The following is a 20493-nucleotide window of genomic DNA, read 5'->3' as shown; positions in this document are numbered from 1 at the left end:
CTGTTTATCTGTTACACACATTGTCAAATGATGAGTGAACTGATTATCATGGCTGTCTCCATAGACATCGGGGTGTATTTTACAAACCATAAATGTTTTGTTTTGCCAGTAAAGTAAGTTGTGATCTTTGACAAGTAATGTGCATGTCTTTCTCTGGCTCAGAGTTATTGTGCATGAACAGACGTAACTTGCTGATTAGGTAAGGCACTTGGCAGTACTGAAACACCATCTAGCTGTTAGTCAATCATAACACACTGGTACAACTAACCAATCACAACACATTTTGTTTCTTGGAAGGCGGGACTTTTGCAATTACAATAATGTAAATTATGTAAACAATAATATGTTTTTCGAAAATCCAACCATTGATTACACCCCCAAACAGAATCAAGACTTTGTAAAAGGGCATAATTGGACAGCTTTACTGTATTGACTGCTATAGTGCAGGGGTTCCCAAACTTTTCAGCCCGCGACCCCCAAAATAACAATGCCAGTGACTCGCGACCCCCAATATCCTCTAAGGTGGTTATAAATACAGAAACCTTGCATGCAATGACGCAGACACACCAATTAAATTTGTGTCAGTGCTTTAAATGTGCCAGAAAGTATAACCTGATGTTATAAACTCAAAATGCATCTGACGCTATTGCTGCCTTTAATATAATGTAATTACCCCAGGGGTCGCAATCCAATAGAACTAGTAACTATAAGCTACTATAGTAACTATATAGTATATAGTAACTATAAACGACTATTTTTTATTTTCAGTATAGTTATGGATAAAATATGTTAATTCTTGTGGTTTAATAAAAATAAATAGATTTTTGGAAATCACCAGGCGACCCCCTTTCATTGCCCCGCGACCCCTCGGGGGGTCCCGACCCCCACTTTGAGAACCACTGCTATAGTGGACTCATAGCCACAAAGTCACTTCAAAATAAGCAATAATATACAAAAGTATTGTTATCAAATATGTTTTTCCTTTGTGGTCGAGTAATTCCTGCATCTGAGGGTTAAACAGGGCAAGCATCTTTTTGTCAGCACAAAGTTTGCAATTAACTGATGTAGTGCTGCTGTTTCCACTGGGCCAGGTGCCATCTGAGCTGAAGATGAAATACACTCTGCTTTTACTCATTTTAACAAGACTTGGACTCAAACACAAAACACAGGCTTCAGCAAATACCATAAAGTATTTTCAATATTTTCCTCTCCTCTCTCTGCAGAATATGATTTTGCCTGTACTGTAGTAAAAAAACAGCAACTCTATATCAGCCTCTGAATTGAACACTGGCACACTCTGACCCTCTCTAACATAGATATAGACCTCATATGCTATTTGACACATCCACATTGAGACTCTGATTCATTTTGCACTCTCTCTAAATAGACTTTTATATGCTCTTTGATGCCCGAATGTAATTCGTGAGAGAGGTTTGGATCCCCTCCTCAAATTGTTGGCCGGGCTCCACAAGCTGTGGAGGACTTTTATGACTCAAAGGCAAGCCGAAGTAAATCAGAAACCTCGACCTGAACAGATGCAAATGGCAGATTTATGGTGACAACATACTGGGGATAAATATAAAAACTAATCAGGATGGGAGGGGGATTGTTATCATTCATATATAGACAAAAGGTTACGTGTGAAAATGTTAAATAGGACTGTAAAGGAATTAAAAACTGATTTATATATGAAAGTGTCAGTTAATGTTCTTTTTTGTTATTTTACAGTACAGACATTTTTGTTTAGCAACTTATATTTAAAAACTAAAAATATTTAGTTTCTATTTTAGCTTAAAGTACTTTACATTTTAGATTTTAAATGCAATTTCCACTACTAATAATTAATAATAATAATATTTATAATCATAGTATTATTAGTGGAAATTACAAACTGTCACATCTCATAAATTACAAGCACAGGAGTATGGGTAAAATACAGGGGTATTCACTAAGAAATGTAAACAAGTGAGTCTTAACTGAGAAATCTTGAAGTCAGAGGTAACATGCAGAGAAGTTTGTTCAGAAACACAGAAGTTTGTTTGTGCAGAAACACATGACACACACAAGCAGGGGAAACAGAAAGACAAACATCAGAACATACAGAGAAATACTGGAACTCAGGATATCGCTGGGAACCAGGAGAAGAATCGCTAGAGAGTAATCGCGTGGGAAAAGATTGGAAGATGCTCTAGATGTGAGTATCCAGACTGCGGTGGCTGAGTGAAGGTGAGAGCTCTTTAGTCTTTAGTCTGTGTGCAAACCAAGCAAGCCAGTGGTGACAGTGACGAGGAACAGACTTTACCAATTGACAAATGTAAAGGAAAAAAACTCAAGAGAAACCAGGCTCAGTTGGGCACGGACATTTCTCTTCTGGCCAAACTTCTTGTGCAGAGCTGCAATCTAAGTGTTGCAGGCTGAAGAACACTGGACATTAATCGGGGAGAACTGCAGGTGTGAGTAGGTCACCGGCGAGTGTTCAGGCTGGCCTACGGGATCAAAGTGAAGACTCGATTGTCACGGGGGTCTTTCAGGAATCATTCTTAATGCTCTCCACCCCTCCATAACCACCACAGCATCTGCTCAGGATACGGCCTGGTCCAGGATTATGGATACCTCTAGAAGTCCTCTTTGGTTGGCATCATCTCTTCATATGTGTTGTCCTTGAGGTCCTCGATGATTGACATGATCACTTCCCAGCTCTTGGATCACATCAATGGCGTTGCATAATCTCTAAAGGCCTTGATATGAGCATCCCCATGTGGATGAATTAGGGAACAAATAAAATAATTTGTGGAGCTGCTGTTCATATTTAAACAAAATATTTAAAAATGAAGTGATGTAAATGAGCTGTTATATAAACACACACACAAATAAACATAAAAAGGATATGAGTGTTTCTAACATTAAAATAGGAGTAGTGTGTCCTAGAGGTGGTTTGTCAAGCCCACTTACCTGTGTGGAGCACACTCATGCATCATGCCATAATGTGATGCATTGTGTTTATGCTTTACTAAAAAGATAGGTCTTTAATCTACTTTTGAACTGAGAGAGTCTGTCTGAGCAATTCTCTGAAAGGCTATTCCACAGTTTAGGAGCCATAAATGAGAACGCTCGACCTCCTTTAGTAGTCTTTTCTATTCTGGGAATTAACAGAAGCCCTGAGTTTTGAGATCTTAAATAAGAATTACAGTGTAAAAAAATTTAATTCTGCAATGAAGAGTATTACAACATTTATAATAATTGTTATTGTCGTCATTATTATTATAAATACATATCCTTAATTCAAATAATAATAATAATAATAATTCTTTTCATATATTAGAAGTAGTGGTATTTTAGATAAATCAATATCCATAAATCAACACAAATTTTAACCTTATTTATGGATTTACTAAAATAAAAGGAATGTCATGCAAATTGTTTTCAAGTTTTATTACGTATGACTGTTGGAATGTGGGAAAATCCATGCCTATACTTACTTTTTTCTTTGGGATGAAACTTACACCAGTTTCCCTCAGTAATGTGCTTCGATATCATTTTCACATTAAAGTCCACACTAAGACATTTAAAAAGAAAATATGACAGAGATGTACTAGCAGCTGTAACTGTAGAAAGCAAAGTGATAATGCCTAGCAGAGGACTTCATGAAGGAATGAGAGAGGAATCACTGGTTTAAAATGTCAAAACTGATGGAAATCTAATGGTCGGGTATTTTAGCAGGAACTGAATTTGCAGAGATGAAAGTGGCTGTGAAAAAAGGGAATGTCTCCTCTGTTCCATTAAGAAAAGCTATGAAAAAAATAGATTTTCATTTTGGGAGCTGTCAAGCAAACAACATGAGTAGTCAAGCATAAAAAATAAAAAAAAAACACCGCTATATGCTCATCTTCAATAAACAAATACTAAAAAGAAACTTTTAAAAAATAAAAAACATGAATAATTTATAAGGTCTCCATTTATTATCCATTAAATACACACATTCCTGGCCTTGTTCAAATATGACAGGAAGTTCAGAATCATCGGATAAAATGGAGCTGAGCTGGCGTTTTTTTCTCCTCATTTGAGAGACACGTGCGGAGTGGCAGCTCTTCCCTGAACACCAGTACTTAAGAACTCTTACATTACACATTAATCTAATCCTAGCCATTTCCCTGGGCTTTTAACATGAGTAAGGAAGCAGGAGGCCAAGAAATAAAAGTGAGAAGTTCAGTGGCATTAGAGTCATAACAAGGCGAGAAATTAAATCAGTTTTAACTTTGATCTCCAGCTTCTTCTGTTTAAAAGTCGAGTTCTGACAAATATTAGTGTTAAGTCCTACTCTACAACTTCAATTTCCTCTGTAAGTTGAAAATGGGATGAATCACATTTCGGACGCGTCTGAAAGATGAGAATTGCGAGGCTATTATATTTCTTGGTGTTACTAATCTAATTTGACATCATTTTGTTCACCTACAAAATGACAACAGGGGCCGTAGCGGTGTTTATTGAGACAGGATTGAGATCTAAATCTATGTTGTGTAATCTTTAAAAGAAATAATCCTATTACGCTGACTGCTCCATCGGAATGACTAAGCTAGACATCCACAGTTTGCATTTGAATTGTTTGTATGTGTGGAGGGATGGTTTACTCTTAGACTAAGTTGTTTTGTTTTTTTCCCTTTGTGTGCAGTGATGAACTACTGAAATGTGGCTTTACTGAAGATTATGATCATAAGGGATTTTCTTTAGCCCTTTATCTGTTGTTGAGAGGGACAGAACTGACTGCAATGTGCTGTAGGGTTAATAGTGTGATGGATCCACTGAGAATATAATCAACTTTTTGCATCTAATAGAAGGTAAGTCCCATATGTAAACATTTAGGAGAATGTTTTTTAATAGTATTATTATTTTTCACGACATACACTCATGGATACTATGTGTGTTAAAGGCAAATATCAAGTAACCAATCCCAATGCATTTAGGCATTTAAATGTGCTCTCCTTCTCAAACTGAGCATCAGAATGGAGAAGAAAGTTGATTTAAGTGGCTTTGAATGTGGAATGGTTGTTGGTGTAGATGAGATGGTAGAGTACTATTGCTATTAAAAAATAACAAGTTCATTGAAAATTATCCCAAATTTGGAGAATATGCAGTGAGCAACCATTTAGAGCAGTTTAGTTCAGAGGAGAATGACCAAGCTGATCGAAAGGCATCTGTAAACCAACCAAGGTCTACAGAAAAAGAAGAATCTCTGAACCCACAATAGATCAAACCTTGAAGCAGAAGACAGCAGAAGAATAGCACACCCTGAAGCCTAAGACTGGTTGAAAACTAGCAAAGTCCTGAACCTGGGTAAGAGTCCACCTGGGTTGCTATTAGAAGTGGTGTTAGTGAGGCCTACAGGGGCACTCCTGTGTGGGTCATGATTATATAATATAGCAGTGATTCTCAACCATGTTCCTGTATGGGCACTAGCACTGCATGTTTTGGATGTCTTCTTTCTCTGTCACACCCATTGCAGGACTTTCAGTCTCTACTGAAGATCTGAATCAGGGGTGTTTGGTTTAGGAGACCTGAAAAATGTGCAGAGCTGGTGGTCCTTTAGAAATGTGGTTAAAAAACACTGCACTATAGTGACAGGGACACTATCGTAACAAACAATGCTTTTTCACTATTGTAACAAATCTCATGGCCTTTCTTACACACAAACATACATGTATACATGGTTTACAAGGACACTCCATAGGCATAATGTATTGTATACATAAAAAAAAAACATTATTATATAGCCCTATCCCACCCCCGCCCGAAAACCCAAGCTTCACACAGGAAAAATGGCAAATTTTGAATTTCAAAAGACCTCATAAAGTATGAATTTTAAGCGTTTTGAATTACTACATCTAACCTTAACAGAGTACAAAAAGGTCATACTCATGTCATTATACAACTTTGTGTATCTGTAAACAACATACACCTACACACACACTCACAAAGGGTTTAACATCAACCTCGACATTAACATATCACAGAAAGCTGAATGATACAAGAAAAAACATGCATGATTTATGAACAAGATGCATGAATGTAAATTAAACGCATATTCAGCAGTATGTGTTTACTGTGTCATTACAAACATATGCAGCAAATTTCACAACAGAAACGTTACACTAATGAAACTTAAACAGACCTTATGCCTCTTCAGGATGGCATTGTATAATTTTTTAATCCGTATATCCTGCAGTTTGTGTTCTGACGAGCTGTAAACATGAGATGTCATGTCACTAGGAAATGTTGGGGTAAATCAAACATTGGGCATGCAAATTTATGACCTTGCATGGATAGTCAAAGCCTGTGTTTTAATTTGATTGGCAGTATTTTTCAAACTGATCTTACACTCACAGGATTTACATGAGAACAAGGAAACAATGTTGTTTATTATTCAGCTATTCCTAAATATATCCAGATATTTATGTTTTTGCTTCATTGTTATTTCTGGTTGTTGTGTAATTATTGTAATGTTCCTGGATATAGCATACTGTATATCTGAATTGGTATTATTACTTTATGTACCGTTTCAAAGCTATAGTAAAAAAAATAGTTTAATTGATTAATTCTATGGTACATTTAAATGAATGAAAAAAACATTGCTTGTTTTGACGAGTCTTGATTTGTACTGTGATACTCGAATTGTAGATTCAGAATTTGGTCTAAAGCGCGGATCCATCCTGCCTTTTATCAATGCTTTATGCTGCTGTAATGGTATGAACAATATTTTCTTGGCACACTTTCAGTCCCCTGGTACCAATTGAGCATCATTTAATCGTTGTTGTTGCTGACCATGTCCATCACTTTATGACCAAAGTGAACCCTTCTTGTGTAGTCTACTTCCAGCAGGATAATGCTTTATTAAGCTCAAATTGCCCTACAGTCACCAGAACTCAATCATGATTATGTTAAAGATTTTTCAAAATGTGTGATGTTCCCATGCCAAAATGAACCAAAAATTTGCAGCACCTTGTTGAATTGATGCCACAAAGAATTAAGGAAGTTCTGAATGTTGTGTCCAATACAGTCAAGGTGGTGCACCTAATAAATCTTCCAGGGAGTATATTTTGAACAGACTAAGAAGCACTTCAAAACTCTTTACCATTTCAGATGTTCCTCTGGTCCTCAGTGTTCTCTAAGGAGCCACAGGTTCCCGGTCATCGCTCACCTGAGGAACTGGTAACTAACATGTTGATGTTAGAGTTGGGATCTCTGGTGAAGCGCAGCGAACGTCTCCACCAGGAGAGGGCAATGGAGACCCGCAGGCGCAACTCCAGTGTGGATTACAGCTGGCTGGCATCAGTTCCACAGAGATCCTCCCGTGAGATCTCACCTGGAGAGAAACTGGAGCTTCAAGACCTGTGCGCCAAGATCCCCCCATCCCAGTGCGGTCCACTCATTCTCAGGTAGGCCTACAGTGATCAATGCTAAAACTCATACACGAACATTCACATATAAATTAAGAAATGTAACTATTTAAAGACATTTCTGATTATTTAAAGTCAATATTTTTCTCTAATTATGATACATGCATATAAAACTATATACAAATAGATACCATGAAACCGCCTACAGAAACAAAACAAAAAAATTATACATAAAATTAACTAGAAATTAGATATACTCAGTGGAGGAGAGAGTACTGAAAAATCATACTCCATTTCCATGTGGTTTGTGCAGGGATGCGTGAACGTAGCATGCTGTAGTGCATTTAGTGATCTTCCTATATTCGTTCCTTACAACCTTCATTCCATTGTTTGTTTGTTCTGTCCTTCCTTCTTTACTTTTTTATTCATTTGTTCGTTCCTTCCTTTATTTATTTTGTCCTTCATTTCTCCCTTCATTCGTTCACTAATTCATTTGTTCGTTTATTTTTGTTCCTTCCTTCATTCTTCCTTTAATTTGTTCGCTTATTCATTAATTCATTTGTTCATATTTTTTTCTTCCTTCATTAGGTCCTTTGTTTATTCATTCATTCATTCCTTCCTTCCTTTTTTATTTTATCTAATTCTTCCTTGAATCCTTCCTTCCTTCATTTGTTTGTTTCTTCCTTCATTAGCTCACTCATTCGTTCATATTTTTGTTCCTTCATTAGGTCCTTTGTTCATTCATTAGTTCCTTCCTTCCTTAGTTTATTCAGTCCTTTCTTGAATCCATAATTCATTTGTTCCTTCATTTGTTCGCTTATTCTTTAATTAAAATTTTTGTTCCTTCATTATTTGTTTGTTCAATGATTCCTTGAATCCTTCCATCATTCATAGGATCCTTCCTTACTTCATTAGTTTGGTCCTTCTTTCAATTTTCAATCCATCATCTTCTCATCAGTGACATGCAGTCTGTAAAAAGTCTCTGGGTCAATGCGTGTAAAGATTTTGGACATGTTCTTGGACATTTTTAATGCTTTCAAAGGGTTTGCTACATTTATAAAGCACCCATGTCTTAAGGTTGTGATGCAATTTACTTTCTATGTGCGATTTGATTGGACAGGAGTCTGATTTTTCTACTTTAGCCAATCACCATAGACAAGAAAGAAGTAGTGACTGCAGATTGAAGGAAAATGGTTGAGTAAAAGAACCGATACAGCACTAAAAATGTACTGAAAAGAAAGTAAAACTAAATACATAAAACTAAATTACAATTCCTAAGAAAAACTACTCAATGGCAGTAACTGGAGTATTTGTTACTTTACACCCCTGAAATACTGTATAGATGACTACTGCAGTTGTTCCTTCCAGCAAGGCAATCTCAGGTAAAAATTGGGCGAGTGGATGGTTCAAACCATTGTCTTTTTAACAGTAGTGCTCGCAGATGATAAGGTCCTTTTTTGATGAGTGTTCAGTTGTAGAATGGAGTCATTCAATAAAAGAAAAAGTAAGAGATGTTTAAAGATATTTTTAAATATGTATTTTGAAAAAATAGGATAACTGACATGATTATATCATTGCAGGGCAGAATAAAAAAAATTGCCAGATCAAATCTTTTCATTTAAATATATCAAAGCTCAATTCAAAATAACCTCTTATAGAAAGTTTCTTTGAGACATCATCTGTATTTTTGTTGTTTAGACTGAGGAAAATGGTGACAGAGCTTGAGCCGGAGGTGAGTGAGGTGTCTCGCGTGTTTCGGGCCGTACTCTGCAACTACCTGGATGAGATGGAGGAGGGAGCCGCCATGGAGAAAGCGCTGAAGGTCCGGGTCAGCCGCAGCAAGAGCATGTCCGTCATCAACCTGCGCTCACGGCTTCGTATCAGCCCACTCTGGAGCAGATCCACAGCCGGCCGAGATGATGAGGATCCTGGCACTGAGGAAGATGAAGATAAGATCTACAGGAACAGGAGGATCAGGAGCATGCCACATATCAGCATAGTGGAAGAAAAAGCACAGACCTGAACAAACGGACAATTTTGGCAATGCTGTAGCTTTTTTTCGCATAGTTTAAAGCATTGCTTGTTCAGTAAAGGAATGCTTTTCTATTTTTATTCTTTTTTTTGGTATCAGACGGTTTTTATAGCTTGGTCTTGTTGATTCATCATTTAGAGATTTCCCTTACATCAAACATGACATATTTATCAAATGCCTGCATTAGGACTCCCAACAACTGATCAATACATTTAATCATAATCGCTAGTTAAAATAATTGATTATTTGTCTCTGCAGATCCAAAAGAGGCATTTATACATACTGTGTATATATAGACACACTCCTGATCCAAATCTTCAGACCAGGTCAGAAATTGGCATGGTATCCAGGATGGTATCCAGGTTGTAAGTACTGCTTCAAACTGGCAAAAGAAGAAACAACCCAACACAAGTGTCCAAAATAAAGAATCAATAATGAGTAGCTTCACTGACCTTCTTGAAACCACCAAACATTGGTTTCAGCATGCTGGACGTGACAGGAGGTCAGTGGGAATATTGATGATTCAATGTGATGAAGGCTTCAGAAATGGCAACCACGGTCTAGAATTGAGATATTTTTTGCAAACTTCCCTTGCCATCAATCCATTCCTGAATTTTTTTAGTGGGATTAAGATCATATTCTCCTGGATGATAACCTTCGTCAGGCAGGCATTGTGAACTGCAGAGTTGTTCTGTTAAAAATACACAGACGCGAGAGATGCCCCATGCAAATCCACATAGCCAGTCACCTCCGCACAACCTGAAGCTGATTTTCCCATTGAAGCAAGATGCATCCCACGTCATGATGGAGCCTAGTAATTTTTCTAAGCCATCAGGGCCGTCCAAGTTCATTTTTTTCTCATCAGAGAATAAAACTTTCTTCTGCCTTTCAGCATCCCATGTTTGATGCCCACTTGTAAATTCCAAATGGGCAAGTTTGTGATGTGGGAGGAGATGTGATGTCTAAAGATCACAGATCTTGTCTTATGGTTACTGGACTGCAGTCAGCATCAGCATCAGAAAAGGCTTTAATCTCAGGAACATAATGAGCTTTATTCACCAAACACAATGATTGTTTTATTTTGAACAAGTATATATATCAATGTGAATACTTGTCCTTTTGCACCTGGTCTTAAGATTTTGATTATACAGTGCTCAGCATAATTGAGTCCACCCCATTTTGAAAATGAATGTTTTGATCCATATTTGTCACATAACTTTAGAAATGGAAAGATAATACAACAAAATTCATGCAAAATATTGCAAAAAGAAAATTACAAACTACAAAATTATCAACAAAATTGTAAATATCATTTGCTTTTCTTGATTTTTGCTATTTTTTATTTTAATTTTTAAAATATTTTTCACTTACATAAATTTGGCCAAATGTTTGAACCATTATTGTAAGTAAAAAGTTTGTTAGATAAGCTCCAGATTTGGCTGACTAAACTAATGTATATACACAAATATAATATTGTATTGTTAGAAATTTGTGGGGGGTGTACTCATATGCTGAGCACTAAATGTTGCTAAAACTACAAAATGTAAAAAAAAAATATATATATTTAAATTTTCGAGCATAAAGAAACAATGAAACGTTTAATTGCTTATCAAAAATAAGCCCTAGCTAAAAATAAAACATTAAAAAAACAATTTTATCCTAAAAATAGATAACTTTATTAGTAATCTTATAATATTTTGAGTTCTGCACCTATAAAATATGCTACAATAAAAAAGAAAAACAGATCTCACACACATTACAACATAGATATTGTATTTCATATTTCAATACCGTATGTATTTCACAAATAATGGCCTGTGAATTCCCCCAACCTCATTGGGTAGTTAAACACAACTTTACACTAAGATTTGGAAAGCAGCTTTCTAACAGACTATCTGTGAACATACACAGAAATATTTCTGTACAAACCAGCTTGTGAAAGTTGACTTAAAGAACCACTGAAATAAAAAATAAACTGAATCTTTTTTTATTCATATTTCTCCCAAAATTCATGAATTATGTCCAGCTTTTACGTTAAAGTAGTTCTCTGTTCTCACCAAAACTTGAAAAGGTCTGAATACTTCAAATACTGACCTCTTACCCACTGGACAAGCAGTATCTAAATGTTTAGCAAAGAAAAATAGGTGGAATCCACATTAAAACGGTCAACAAGTAGGGGTGTAATGTTGTCTTTCAGCAGTCAGAATACACAAAGTATGTATATTTCAAACTCCTGCAAAACAAGTGGCCTCAAAAGGAATATTTAGTCAAAAGAGAGAAATAATGCAATGCATGATAATGTCTCAGAAAAGATGTGTAGCATATTTAGTATAAACCACAACATTATAGTTTGCACTTTGACTGAATGAACCAGAATCTGTCAAAACAGTTGGAGTTGTTAGTTGTGCGATTCAGAAAAACAATGTTGATTTCTTCGACAGACAATAAAACATGTAAGACAATTATAGTTAAATTATTTGAAATCTATGAGAAACCGCCAGCTGCTTTGTCTTTGTTTTTACCAATTTTGAAGACAAGAATCAGTAAAAGACAGTGACCGGTGAGCAGATAAAGAGCAGACAGAAGTAAGAGCACAGCCTCTTTTACTCTTCAAATACTGTGAATCATATACTCCTCAAAATCGGCACCTCTTAGAGCTGGACGTCAGGTCATGAAGAGCACAAAGACAATGAAAAAGATGACGAGGACTAGGAACATCTTGATGAGCAGCCAGCGGTTGTTGGACACAGACTGGAAATATTTGAGTATCTCTGTATGCGCCAGGTCCACGTTCAGCTGAGTGTCCTCCACATTCGCATCAATTCTGAAATGGTAGAGAGGAATCCATTTTTGCTTAAGTAGTGCAAGTATGCTAAAGTTCAAAAGTGTAAAAGTCGTTAAATCTTGCATTCATTTGATTAAGAATGCAGAAAAAGCTGTAATGTTGCTAACATTTCTCATTAGCATGCTTAATATTGGTATGTAAATCATACATTTCTTCAGAATTTCTTTTTGCTGAATAGACAATAAAAACAGCTGTTATTTATTGCAAAGTTTGTTTGTAACATTAGATTTGTTGTCATTTACCTCTTTGTTGATGAATGAAAGTATCATATATACCAAGAAATTCAAGGTTTGTTGAAGGATTTATAACTAGAGTCAAGCTGCTGGGTTTTAAAAAAAAATATGCACAATTATTTGAGCAAATCAGCTTAGATAGACAACTTTTAATACTGGTTTTATTTATTAAACTGCTGGCTAACTGTTAGTGTGGCAATAAAAGAGGGTTTGCAAAGGCAAAAAGCTTTACATTATGGTCACAAACTGTGACGACTTGACCACAAATGGAAGTAAATAGGGAAACACACACTTGCAAATTGATTAGACACAGAAAGTGTGGAACAGGAAAAGTAAATGAAGAGCCATTCTTGAATCTCACCTACATTTCGGAGTTCAGGTATGTTGTATTATAACACTATTAGTATTTACGATTTATTTAATATTATTTTTTTATATAATCCTTCATTGATTGAGCTTTTCTTTTGATATTTAAAAGGGACCATAGAATGAAAATCTGGGTATCCTAGCTTAATAATAAGACTTCAGTACATAGGAATGACTTACCACGAGCTGAAAAAGTGCAAGTTAACGTGTATATTATGAAATTTGCTGCATATGTTTGTAATGATACAACAGACACATGCACAATGCTAAATTAGTGTTTAATGCACACTTATGCATCATGTCATATCACTCAGCTCTTACTATGATTTGTTTAAAGCGAAAGGACAGCAATCAACTTTGAAAACTCATCTGCTAACTGCAAACAGAGGTTGATATTTTTTCCTGCCATCGTTTTCAGATGTGTTAGACCTTTTGTCAGGCATAATTACAATTTAGTCTATATTTGATTCACAACACATAACTCAGGAGCTGTAACTGAGCAGATGTCATTGTTTACAGTTAACTCCGAAACCTCTTCTCCACTGCAGTTGAAACAATTGTCATTTTGACAAGACTTTGTTCAAATATTTCCAAGTAACTGAAGGTTATTTTGCGCATTTGTATTTCAGATTACACCAGGCTGTGAGAGCATCAGAGAGATGAGAAAAAGCAGAGCTCATTAATATTCATGACCCTTAAAATAAGGTGAAAACTGAGCTTTTCACTGTGGGGCCAGATTCTAGGTTCTAGGGGGCCTGTTAAACCATTCTTTTTTTTTGCATTTACCCAAGCCTCATCCCTTCTTTGTAGATATTATATGGCACCTTTAAGTATAAATTTGAGTAATTTTGTTTATATTTTATGAATATTATCTGAAGGACTCTTTTTTTTTTTTTATATATATATTTCTAGTTTAAATCTGCTCTATAATCTGTAGTCTACAACAGGGGGGTCAAACTCTAATTAAACACACTTAATTGTACTAATTGAGTCCTTCAGGTTTGTTTGAAAGCTACAGGCAAGCGTGTTAAAACAGGATTGGAACTAAACTGTGTAGTAGTGATGCGTGGATGATGGTTATATCCGCGGGCGCTGCGGATAATCTGCGGGTCGAGCGGGTTGGGTAATAAAAAAACACATTATGATTAATTGTGGGAGGGTTGCAGGTAGATGTAGCAGGACATGGCAGTGGACCAGTGAAAAAGCAGAGTACGGGCTTTGAAGGATGAGAATATGAGAAGGCCAAAATAATAGATGAAGTGCAAGAGTACTGTTCAAACTTTCAGTTAGAGGAGTCATCAGAGGAAAATCTGCTATCGTTCTGGGAGAAACAAGATAATTTATTTACACGACTGCAGCACCTTACGAGGAGAATCTTGTTCATTTCTACAACAAGCGGTGCAAGCGAACGCTCATTCAGTGCAGCTGCCCACGTTTTGGAGGCAAGGCGGAATCGTCCAAATTTAGGCACAGTAGATGCTATTCTGTTTTTGCACAGTGCAAAGCAAAAGACCATGTAAACAACATAGCTGCCGTTTAGGCTGAAGTGGCACTTTTTTTGTTATCTTGTTCATGTATCTGTAAAAGCTAAAATGTCTTTTATTACTTTTTTTTGAAAAGGAAGAAAATGTTGTATAAAGACAAACTTTAGTTTTTATAAATAAATATTCATTTAAAAATGTTTACGATTAATGTAGGCAACTGTTTTACTATCAGAGATGTGAACTATCATCATGCCTAAAACAAAGAATTAAAATTATTAAAGTGACGATCAGGTGCGGATCGGGTGCGGGTCTGATGCGGATATATACATCAGATAAAAGTATAAGTGCGGGTGGGTGGCGGGTGGATGATTAGTATGAAGCCGCGGATTCGGGGTGTCATTTCAGCTGATCCGCTGTGGCCGTTCAGGAACTGAGTTTGACCACTTTGGTCCACAGTCACAAATACACTTTTAAACTGATCTGTCATAACAGTTTGCAATTTACATACTGTATTCTGCAGTTGGTATACATTGGTATATCACTATAATCAAACTGCTTATTTCTCATTGCTATAAGATTTGGTTCTTTTTTATGTTACTAATGGGCGAGGCTTTCCTTGTTAGATTACATGTACAAAGGGAGAATGTCGAAGTCAAATCAAAGTGTTTCTCCTGACTGTTTTTATGAAGTGTGATTATAAATATACATTTTTACCACAAGAAGCTTATTATATTTACAGACTGTTGCCACACAACTGCTTAAACCCCTTATAAAAGTGATTTCTACATAATAAGTATGCTTTAATGTACAGAAATGAAATCAAAACACACTTGTAAGGAAATATCATTTATCGGTACATGCTTTCAGAATCACCTTTACTTGAAACAGCTCAACTGAATACTTTTTATATAAAAAAATCTGCTTCTGGGCAGGTTTGAACTCACATGCTGCAGACATGCTGCTATGACAAAAACACTTGGATGAGTTTTGAAGAACCAAACTATCCTGGATTGTGTCTAATGGTCAATAACCAAATCCACATGTATTGAAAAGCACAAACATTTCTTTCCTCACCTGTGTACAGTCTCTTCCTGTTCTTTCACCATATGAGCCAGCTGCTGAAATATGGATCCGAGCTCAACAATGGTGGACTCTATATTCTGCATAGTGTCTGCACGGTTCTGAATGTACGAATCCTAAACACAAACAAGGCAGCAGTGATTTAAACACATTTAAACCAGTTTACAAGCAGCTTTTGTTACAAAACAACCAATAAACAAACAATACCCGTTCATTGACTAATTGCATCTGCTGACTGGAATTCAGGTCCATATCTATAGATATATCCGTCTTCTTGGAGTCGTCCTGCATAAGCACTGAATTATCTGGGAATAAACATGAAAAAGATGAAAAAGAGTGCCGGGTTTGTTACCAGAATTTTATATAATAAAACAAACACAGTAAATGTAAAATATACACTGTCTTGTCAATTGTTTGTCTCAGATTTGACCTTTATTACAGTCATTAGGACCTCACAAGTCTCTCTTTTAAAATTATATTTTCTATAGGAAATAAAAAAATACTATATTTATGCTTATCAGTAGATTAGACAGCACCAAGGACAAAACAGAAGCGAATCCGTTCAAACATTAATATACTCAAGTTATTATGTTGGGGTAATAATAGGAAATAAAATTTAATAAACAGGAAAAATTAAGAGTAACACAAAACATGTCAAATATAGTTTGTACATTTTTTAAATGTATTATCTTCCTATTTCTATAGATGTTAGGTGACCAAACTCCTATTTTAATGGAAAAACCATTTAATAAAGCTGTTTTGTTTATATAGTCCAAAGATTATTGGCTATATTCAATGAGAAATTAATACAAATATTTATTTCCAAAAGGCAGTGTACTCATTTGGGCAGAGCTCTGTATAAATGTTTAGAGTAAATTAAACTGCTACAATGTAAATACAATTGGTAACACCATAATAGAGTCTCATTAGTAAAAGTTAGTTAATGGATTAAAACCAACAGTGAAAAAAGTTTTTTTCTAACTGAATACAGTTACTATGTTAATATCAATAAAAAAACATTGTTGATGTTAATATCTGAATTATTAAACTATCCAACTACAGACAGACAGACAGACAGACAGACAGACAGACAGACAGACAGAGAGATAGACAGACAGACAGAGAGACAGAGAGACAGATAGATAGATAGATAGATAGATAGAAAGATAGATAGATAGATAGATAGATAGATAGATAGATAGATAGATAGATAGATAGATAGATAGATAGATAGATAGATAGATAGATAGATAGATAGATAGATAGATAGATAGATAGAAAGATAGATAGATAGATAGATAGATAGATAGATAGATAGATAGATAGATAGATAGATAGATAGATAGATAGATAGATAGATAGATAGATAGATAGATAGAAAGATAGATAGATAGTTAGATAGATTTCCCCTCTCACTGTCACGGACTGTTAAATATTATTATTTTTTTCCATTTGTAATGTTTAGAAGAGTTTATTTCCTTTTGTACCCAGCTTTTTTTATGTGTGTATTTTATGGTTGTATTATGATCATCTTCTGTCATGTCAAGTTGCATTTGACTGTCATTAAAAAAATTTATTTGTTTATATTTATTTGTTTATATAAATTTAGCAGATTTGGGTTGTATTCAAAATCGCCCCCAATTCCGAGTGTACTATTTGAGCCATTTTGTGGTAGTGTCTGAAACCAGTGGATGTTCTGCACTTAATCAAACTCATGATGCACCGCAATAACAAGTGTACAACCAATGTACACTCAACAGCTATAAAAATACTTATAATGCACTGAGTTAGCAAGCCGAATTTAGTGCATAAGATGACATCCACAGTGGTATCCTATCGCTGTCAAATTTGAAAGTAATGAATTATTTTATGTAATAGTTTACTTTTGCATACAAGACAGAAATAAAAACACATTTTTTATATTTAGTAATTCCAGGGCTCGCTAAGTGTTAAATACTGTAAATATCACAGAATCTGAACAAGAAATTGAGTATCTGTCTGAAGGATTTATACCCAAAGCACAAACAAAACGGCAATCCTTCCTGTGCACTCAGTACTCAGAATCACTCATTTAAGTGGACTAAAGTAGTGGACTAATGTAGAAAATAGTGGGAGATTTTGGATACAGCCTAAATGTTTTAAAAATTCAGCTACACAGATAGTGGCAAATCTCTCTGGCCAATCAGGATCTTCAAATGGAATCTAAGCCAAGGAGGTACTTAAAATATATATACTTAACTTTGTATACTTGGTAAAAAAGTGAGTTGTACCAAACCATACTATGTCATACGAAGCAGTGGAAAAGCACTTTGATTCACAACACTTCACTTAAACCTCACTGAACATCTTGAGATGACTTTATCACAACCAAAGATGCTCTTACTGAAGCTGTTAGTGTGGAAAGCAGATGCGGAGGCAGGAGTCTGAGAAAACTGCTCTTGTCTGCTTCTCTGCTGCTTCAGGTTCTACAAACAGACAGAAATAAAGGGGAAATATAGCCCATGAATAAAATGATTCAAAATTCATCAATTATTGGGTCACCTTTAAGTCCGCATTTTAACATGGAGATGTATTACAGGGATAATTTTGGGACATCCGATACATGCAGTGCTGTAGGGCTCCAGGAACCTGGTTGAGAACCACTGCTTTAAAACATTAAATGTACCTTTGGAGTGGCTGAGAGCTTAAAAGTGCAGCGTTTTAAGAAAGCACTTGCTTTTTTTACTATTATGAAAAAAATATATAAATTAAGCAAATTGCAGCCGGGTCGAGTCACATTTTGGGGTCCCTTTGAAAGATATCTATTGTGTTCTGTGCTATTTGCATGTGTTTTGAAAAAATGCAGCGTGTTTTCATAATTGTTTTGAGTTGTGAAGATCTACAACACATTTGCTGTCAAAACAATAAAGATCGTTTCTTAATTTCCAGGTAATTTTTGTAAATGCATTTGTTTTCTTAAATTGCAGCATGTTAAGCTCTCTTGGCCACTGTATATTTTCCCTTAAGGCAGGAGTGTCCTCACTCGGTCCTGGAGGGTCGGTGTCCTGGAGAGTTAAGCTCCAACCCTAATGAAACACACCTGAACAAGCAAGCTCTTACTAGGTATACTAGAAACTTCCAGGCATGTGTGTTGAAGCCATCGATATATACACTAGATATCGCATAGAGACCTGAGCATGCGTCAATAATGCCGCCATATTTGTACAGTGCTCCCAGGACAAGGGTCATTCAACCACACTAGTCAATACAGTGTTATTACGTGAAGATGCTGGATTTTAGAGCTGTTTACGTGTGTAGTAATGAGCAAACAAAGAAAACAAAGCACAAAGGCAGAACATTTCATAGGTAAGATTCAGTTTTTTACATTTTTGTATGTTATGAACTTTTGTGCTAAACGGGTAACGTTATTGAGTCACTTACTGCATTCATCATAAGGCAAAGCAGCAACAACTTGCACTAAACACTCGGCTTATGCTAGTTTTGTTGACTAAAATCAGCAAACAATGCAAAAGAAATATGACAATGAGATGCTTCGGTGCCAGAAACTTGCATTATTGTCAGCTAAGTGAAGGTGTCATTCATAACGAAGATTAATTCACAAACTAATTGCTCCTCCGTCAGTATGAGAAGTGAGCAGGAGAGAGGGTGTGTTTCAGGACATGGATTAGATCAAATTTAACAGGGAGGATGTATAGTACATTTCCATACAAACAAACACAAGCTTTTTGTCTGGAATGTGTAATTCTGTGGCTCTGGATGGCCAGTCCTCCACTGCAGTTTGGTCCTGCATTCATTTCAAGGGAGCACTACCCTGTTCCAAAATGGCAGCTCTATTGACACATTCCTTCTAATAGACAACAACAGGGTAGGCACCATCTAATGTATATATCTATGTGTTGAAGCAAGTTGCATCTAAGATCAGCAGGACACCGGCCCTCCAGGTCCGACTTTGGACACCTCTGTCTTAAGGCATAAAAACAGCTGGTGTGATTTTCTAGTGAAATCTGGCAACACCAACCAATATAATGGAGAATGAAAAATTCACAGAAGACATCAAGAAGATCTTTGTGTGTTTTTGCAGGCTGAAGACTAACTGTTATTGAGGTATATTTAGTTAATATAGATCAAGATGTATGACTTTCACCTCACCACTGTAAGCATATCAGATCAGATCAATTTAATGAGATCAATAACTTGAGAACTAATAAGTGATTATTAGCCGATTGCAAACTCTATATTTGGTCAAAGTTAGCACTCCTACCAAATACTGCATTTAAGGCAAAAAAGGAAATCAATTACCTCTGTTCTGACTTCCAGGACAGACTTGAAGTCACTGGACATCGATGCCAGTTTGGACTACAAACAGAAAACATATTATATTTCAAGAGAACATCCACTAGACATCACTGTTTTGTAAATGAATACTAAAGCCAGAGGTTAATACCTGTAATGAGACCACGATGGTGTTGGAATGTGTCTGAAGATGTCTGCCGTTCTGTGCACTTCGAGACCGAACCAGCTCCTGCAGGCCAGCAATCTGCTTATTCAGACTGTTGATGTCCTGAACAGGGATGGGTAAGAGTATGAAATGCACAGACAGAATAATGTGTCCTTTTTGAATGGCAGGTAATAATAAACCCTCACCTGTTTCACGATATAAGTGAGTTCATCAATCTCAGTGGCTTTGTCATCGAACAAGGACTTTCTTTTGGCAACTGTAGACGTAAACCGTTTGAGTTATATGCTAAAAACATGTGCAACAATGACAGGAGGGACAAGATACTTACGAATTGTGAGCTTCTCCAGCTTGGCAAAAGTGTTGCTGAGGTCTCTTCCAATTCGCCTGTTAATAAGATGCGGGTCAATATCTGTCATAAAGCCAAGTCGATGAAATAACACAGACCATTAAAGCTTAAGTAGGTCTGAATAAATTATAGGTCAAATGCAGCGTCTCGGTGCCAATACTAAATACAGTTGCAGGGAAAAAGTCCTTGAACCCTCTGGATTTTCCGGGAAATTGGTCATAAAATTGGATCCAATGTTCAACAACAATAAAGAAACA

General features: G+C 36.0%; 2 protein-coding genes across 7 annotated transcripts in view; one reads left to right on the top strand and one right to left on the bottom strand.

Annotated features, from left to right (window-relative positions):
• The first annotated feature begins 4526 nt into the window (after window positions 1-4526).
• On the top strand, window positions 4527-11952 carry LOC100149591 (protein RD3). Its single transcript, XM_087301685.1, has 3 exons — window positions 4527-4835; window positions 7135-7430; window positions 9090-11952. Exons 2-3 carry the CDS (start codon window positions 7135-7137, stop codon window positions 9412-9414), a joined length of 621 nt encoding a protein of 206 aa, XP_087157811.1. The 5' UTR covers window positions 4527-4835; the 3' UTR covers window positions 9415-11952.
• stx5al (syntaxin 5A, like) overlaps window positions 11076-20493 on the bottom strand; it is a 21701-nt gene continuing 12283 nt past the window's right edge. For 4 of the 6 annotated variants that reach the window (NM_001444009.1, NM_199630.3, NM_001444010.1 and 1 more), the window contains 8 exons: window positions 20219-20274; window positions 20076-20146; window positions 19876-19992; window positions 19731-19787; window positions 17815-17896; window positions 15639-15736; window positions 15426-15547; window positions 11076-12247 (listed from right to left, as the gene is read on the bottom strand). In NM_001444009.1, the coding sequence (NP_001430938.1) occupies window positions 12088-12247; window positions 15426-15547; window positions 15639-15736; window positions 17815-17896; window positions 19731-19787; window positions 19876-19992; window positions 20076-20146; window positions 20219-20274 (763 nt within the window). In that variant the 3' untranslated portion in view covers window positions 11076-12087. The remainder of the gene's footprint in view (window positions 12248-15425; window positions 15548-15638; window positions 15737-17814; window positions 17897-19730; window positions 19788-19875; window positions 19993-20075; window positions 20147-20218; window positions 20275-20493) is intronic. The other 2 variants (XR_015519437.1, XR_015519436.1) reach the window with 1 other exon arrangement.

This window comes from Danio rerio, chromosome 21 (genome assembly GCF_052040795.2).
Source record: "Danio rerio strain M-AB ecotype USA chromosome 21, GRCz13ab, whole genome shotgun sequence".
Taxonomy (NCBI): domain Eukaryota; kingdom Metazoa; phylum Chordata; class Actinopteri; order Cypriniformes; family Danionidae; genus Danio; species Danio rerio.
This window is presented reverse-complemented; position numbering and strand designations above follow the sequence as displayed.